The sequence below is a fragment of the Mus caroli genome, unplaced genomic scaffold (assembly GCF_978045245.1).
Source record: "Mus caroli unplaced genomic scaffold, Mus_caroli_1 scaffold_1, whole genome shotgun sequence".
In the NCBI taxonomy this organism is placed as follows: Eukaryota; Metazoa; Chordata; class Mammalia; order Rodentia; family Muridae; genus Mus; species Mus caroli.
In genome coordinates, this window is record NW_028227256.1 from 69,277,411 (window position 1) to 69,283,410 (window position 6,000).

At 47.6% G+C, this 6,000-nt stretch overlaps 1 protein-coding gene across 1 annotated transcript in view; it reads right to left on the bottom strand.

Annotated features, from left to right (window-relative positions):
• Nucleotides 1–5,901, bottom strand: part of Mreg (melanoregulin) — a 53,639-nt gene extending 47,738 nt beyond the window's left edge. The window contains exon 1 of the mRNA XM_021168932.3: nt 5,603–5,901. Coding sequence (XP_021024591.1) covers nt 5,603–5,697 — 95 coding nt within the window. The 5' untranslated portion in view covers nt 5,698–5,901. The remainder of the gene's footprint in view (nt 1–5,602) is intronic.
• Nucleotides 5,902–6,000: the final 99 nt, after the last annotated feature.

Below are 6,000 nucleotides of genomic sequence, written 5' to 3' on the forward strand. Positions count from 1 at the left end.
TAACAGATAGCAATCAATTCATAAATGAACAAATATAACTAATAGTCAAAAATGATTTTATTCGACTCTTACTCCATTGTGGCTCACTGTGCCAGGTACCACAGGACATATGAAAGCAAGGATTCAGTCACCAGATGCTGGCCTGAGACCTCTAGTCTCACCAGACTTAAAATATACACCTTATAACTGTGACAGCTGGGTGAAGGCAGAGAGAGGCCCAAGGGTAAAAGTAGAGAGACACCTTAACTTCTTAGGGAGACTTCCCAGCATATGCTCAAAAAGGCAGTCACTGAAATGGGCCTTAAACCCAAGCAAAGTTTCTCAGAAGGAAAGAAACTGGGAAACTGGAAAGATAGCTCACAAGCTCTTGCTGGACAAGCATGAAGACTGAGTTCAAATCTCAAGCATCCACGTAAAAGGCCAAGTATGGCCACATTCACACTCCTGCAGTCCCAGTACTGTGATGGGGTAGACGGCAGGGTCACTGGGTCTTGCTGGCTGCCAGCCTAGGTCTACAGTAGGACCCTGTCTCAAAAGGATAATTTGTGGTTTGAAGGCAGGATATCAGATATCCTCCTCTGTCTTCTGCTCACACACTCTGCACACATTCTACATCTACACACACACACACACACACACACACACACACACACACAGAGTGAGGAGGGGATACAGAAAATAAAAAGGTGTCTCTGCTGACAAGCATGACATCAGCAAAGGCAGCAGGTAGGAAGCCAGCTCACTAGTTGGTTACAGGCAGAGGCAGCAAAGGCAAAATTAGACTCCAGGGAAGGGGAAATGAGGAAGCGCAGACAAGGGAGTCCAGCTTGGCAACAGGCTGAGAGGGGACCAGCCAATTCTCTCCGCTTGCAACCTTCAGAAACACTCTATCCATCGGGCTAGAAGTCCGATTTCAGGATCAGGAAGAGTCCAGGAGCCCAGTAAATAGATGCTATCTCTATGGGTGTGCCCCACGTGCTCACCGCCCCTCCACTGCATCTAAGCATCGGTTTTATTTCTTTTGCATATGTGCATATGTGCACGTGTGGAGGCCCAAGGTTGATGCCAAGAGTCTTCCTGGTTGTTCTCCACCTTTTATATGGAGGCCAGTCTTTTGCTACCTGGAGCTCTGAATTTCAGGTAGTCTTGCTAGCCAGTCTGCTCCGGGAATCCTCTGTCCCCTTCTAGTCTTCTAAGCACTGGGATTACAGTCGGGCTGACACACCCGCCCAGCGTTTTTACGTGGGTTCTGGAGATCCAAATCTCTGTCCTCTTGCTAGCAGAGCACAATTTTTACCTGCTGACCATTTCCCCAGCCCTGAGCATAGCTTTTAGGTGTGCTTCACCACTAGGTCCACAGACCATCCACAGCCAAACCACCAAGCAGTTATAGTTCAGAATCCCAGGCCTGTCCCAGACTTATTTATCAGTCTCTTTGAGATAGGTACCAGAAACTGTGTTTTTACCAGCTGTTTCTATTTAGTAATAACAACAACAACAGTAGTCAAGAAGGAAATGGGGGTCCAGGCAACTTCCCTTCAGACATCTGCATGAGATATAGAGGACTTAAGAAAATGGCAGGCCGGGCAGTGGTGGCGCACGCCTTTAATCCTAGCACTTGGGAGGCAGAGGCAGGTGGATTTCTGAGTTCGAGGCCAGCTTGGTCTACAGAGTGAGTTCCAGAGCAGCAAGGGCTACACAGAGAAACCCTGTCTCGAAAAAAAAAGAAAGAAAGAAAAAAAGAAAAAGAAAAAAAATTCGTAAGGGAAAGAAAAAAGATGACATGAGGAACTAATGTTCTCAGTAGCAATGTGAACCATCTGGTCACAGGACCTCATCAGTAAATGTTTCACCCAGGCTCTTTAGAAACAGAACAGCAGGTCCCATGATCCAGTAATTCCACTCTGAGAGCTTTACCCAAGGGAGCTGAAACCTTGTCTACACAGAAACCTGCACACGAATGTTCACACACTCTTCATGACAGGCAAAAGCAGAAACAATCCAGATGCCCACCAACAGGGGGACAGATAAACACAGACTGATGCAAAGAAATAATATCCAGCCATAAAAAGGAAGCGAGAGTATTGATACAAGCCCCAACACAATAAAGCCTGAAGCCATCGTGCTAAGTATAGAAAGCCACACACAAAAGGCCAATTATGATCACTTACAAAAAAATACCCAAAATAGGCAAATCAATAATGCCAAAGACGTAGATTACTGGTTGCTTGGTAACCATAACTAGTGGTGAGAAGAATAAGAAAAGTGATGGTTAGCAGGGGTGCTCGTTTTGTTTTTGTTTTGTTTTGTTTTTTGAGAGGAGTTAAAAATACACTGGAATTAAACAGTACCAAATAGCCAGCTGAAAAGATGGCTCAGAGGGTAACGATGCTTGCTGCCAAACCTGAAGACCTGTGAGTTCAGTCTCTGGGACTCACATGGTAATAGAAGAGAACCGGCTCTCACAAGTGGTCCTCTCTTCTGACCTCCACACATAAGCCAAGGAAGGCTCAAGATGCCGACAGCCACATGGTTTTGTGCATATACTAGAGTTTGAATCCTCAGCACCCACATAAATGCCACGTGGGCGTGGTCATCCACCTGTAATTCCAGCTAAGGAGGCAGAAACAGGGCCATCTCCTGAGCAAAGGGGCCAGCTAGCGAGCTCAGAATTCAAGTGAGAGGCCTTGCTTTAACATATAGGGAAGAAAGCAGTCAAGAAGACACCTGATAGCAACCCCAGGCTTCTATATGCACATATGCCTGCACACACACACGTACCCATTCACATGTGACCATACATACAAACATGAAAACATATCAATATCACACACATAAATATGCAATAATAAAATACTAAAACAATGAATTCAAACCAGATCTTCGGATAACTTGGGTAGAAAAGAACAAGGGAGTACCCACAGACACACGGATACCACTATCTCAAGCCCATTAGTAAGCTGGCCTTCCGAAATAGTTATTATCAAGATGGCGCCAGGATAACACTAAACCACATGACACAAGCCCACTCACACTCACATGCTCAGAAGCATAACATGAAAATTAGTACTAATTACAATTTATGGAGTATTTCCCGTGTTGTCAGACACTCTATTAAGCACTTGGCATGTGTGACCTCCCTTCCTTTCTCCCCGAGAGCCTATGCAGGATGCATAGGCATCATCACCCTTCACAAAGACACAAATGTGGAAGCTGTGGAAGACACAAATGACCTTAATAACTCACGGCCAGCCACCCCCTCACCTGACTCCTCCCAGGTAGCCGGGCTCATCAATACTTCGCTATGCTGCTCCAACTGATGATGCCTTCCTATTTTTGTTGTTGTTGTTGTTGTTTGGGGTTTTTTGTTATTGTTTTTTGAGACAGGGTTTCTCTGTGTAGCCTTGGCAATCCTGGAACTCTTTCTGTAGACCAGGCTGGCCTCCAACTAATAGAGATTTGCCTGCCTCTGCCTCTAAGTGCTGGGATTAAAAGTGTATGCCACCACGACTGCCCTGGCACCTTCCTAACTTTTTTGGTTTTTTTTTTTTTGGGGGGGGGTTATTTATTTTATGTATGAGTACACTGTCGCTATCTTCAGACACACCAGAAGAGGGTATCAGATTCCATTACAGATGGTTGTGAGCCACTATGTGGTTGCTGGGAATTGAACTCAGGACCTCTGGAAGAGCAACCAGTGCTCTTAATCACTGAGCCATCTCTAACAGCCCCACCTTCGTAATTTTTAAACATTTTTTAGATAGGGTGTTGTGTTTAGATTTCTTTGGCCAAGGCAGCTTTGAACACCTGACTCTCCTGCCTCCCAACCTAAGAGCTATGATCATGAGCCTGTCCCACCATGCCTAGCTAACTTCATCTTCTTTTAAAAAAAGAAAGAAAAGTCACAAAATTCACAGACTGTCATCCACTGAGCATAAAGCAAGACAGGAGAAGGTCTCAGTTTCAAAATAAAAAGCACCTGAAGTCCAGCAATTCTAAAAGAATTTTTTAAAAAAAGCACTAGGAAAAAAACAAAAACAAAAACTGGCTAAAAGTAAATTGAAGGCTGTATTTCATAAGATCCCAAGATAAAAATCTACAAGGTTAGCTATTGCTGTTTAAATTAAAGATAGGTAATTTAAATTTCTCCAAGCCCAAAGTAATCTCAAAATCTAAGTGAGAGGGCTATTAGCAAAACAACCAAACATAGTATGGTAGCCGGGAGGGGTGGTGAACGACTTTAATCAGATCACCCAGGAGGCAAACGGATCTCTGAGTTAGAGGTCAGCCAGGTCTACATAGTAAGACAGTGTGTGTGTGTGTGTGTGTGTGTGTGTCTGTCTGTCTGTCTGTCTGTGTGTCTGTGTGTGTCTGTGTGTAGTGCCTTGGGTATCTAGATATATTTCATGAAACACCTCACCAAATAACCAGATGATAATTCCAAGGCCTGACTCCCAAAAGGAAGATAAAAAGGGGCCACGAGGCCTCTTTAAGAAAGGGCAGAAGGCAAAAGGTCACTACTGGCCTCGAGCTTGCAGGGACTAAGAGTAGATTGTTCCTACAGGGGCTAGTACACCCTGCTTAATGTGCTGGAAAATAAGAGCAGACAGGCAGGATGGGTTATGTAACTCTGCGAAGTCAGGGGAAGTGTCTGGACTTGACAGAGTAGGGCAAGGTAAAGCCATGCTTTGCTGCTTCTGCCAGAGTTGTGCAAGCAGGATTGGATTCGTTGCATGTCCCTTAAGGAAGGGGTCCTGGCTTCTGAGCTTGTTCACCAAGCCTAGAATTCCACCCTACATCCTGTGACCTAATTTCAATTCTGCTCCCTGGGGCACGACTTGGTGGGACCTCATTCGATAAGGTTAACCTGGCATGGTGGAACTTAATTTCAGCAAACTCACGATAGGGAGGAAAAAAAAAAACATTTTAAGGAAAAATAAAAATCACAGTTCTATCTCTTCTCTCTCTCTAGGAGCCGGCAACCACACTTGGGTATGTCTTATTTCTGAGTGCCTTTTTCTTCTACCCCTCGTGCTTATACGTATATTAAAGTATCGCTTTGAAAAAAAAAAAAAAAAAGGTCAAGCAAAGCTGTGCACAGGGTTCCTTCACAAAGCCTCTTAGCACATTAGCTAATGAGCATTAAATGTTCCCACATTTCACAGTTTAAGCTACCCCGAACAGTCAATAGGCTGTCTCTGGTACAGCACACATAGTTTTATCACGAGAAAGATTTCCTCAGTCACTGAAATCGACTTCTTTCGGTCGTGACAGTGGACGAGATAGCCAAACTTTTGTTTTTGTTTTCTCGGTGCCAAGGAAACCCACGCTCGTCCTCCTCATCCGATGAGACCCCCTCTGGAAACTTCTCTTCCCGGCCCTTTCCCCTGCAGCAGTCAGTGGCGTTTCCCCGGGGCATCCGCTGCCTCCGAGGAGCCACACAAAATCTGAACCAAGGATCCGGAGCTTAAAACGTCTTGTGCGAGACGCGCTGTGCGGGGCCGAGGGGAGCCGGGTGGCACCGCAGTGTGACCTCACAGCACCCCCTCCCCGGTTCAGACGACACCCGGGTCCCCACCCCGCGAGGCGGCCCGATACGCACCTGACCAGCGGCTCCTTCTCGGGCCGCGCGGGCTCCTCCAGGCACCGGCACGGGCAGCAGCAGCAGGCGCTCCGTAGCCAGCGGCGCAGCCCCATGGGGAGCGAGGCCCGGCGCCGGGATCCCGGAGCCGGGCGCGCGATGGCGGCGGGGACGCGGGGACAGGGACAGGGACGGCCGCGGCGTCACGGGCCGGGCCGTGCGCATCACGCCGCGGCCGGCCGTGGGGACGCGAGTCGCGCGTTTGCCGGGAGAGCTTTTCCCTCTCTCTTTTAATTCCCCGGGTGCCGCCCGAGCGCATGCGTCCTGCGACGCCCGCGGCCGCCCTCTAAGGAGTGAGAGCGCTCCAGGCGCAGCGCAGAACCCTGGGGGTGACCGCTGGGCAGCAAGGGGTCTACTGC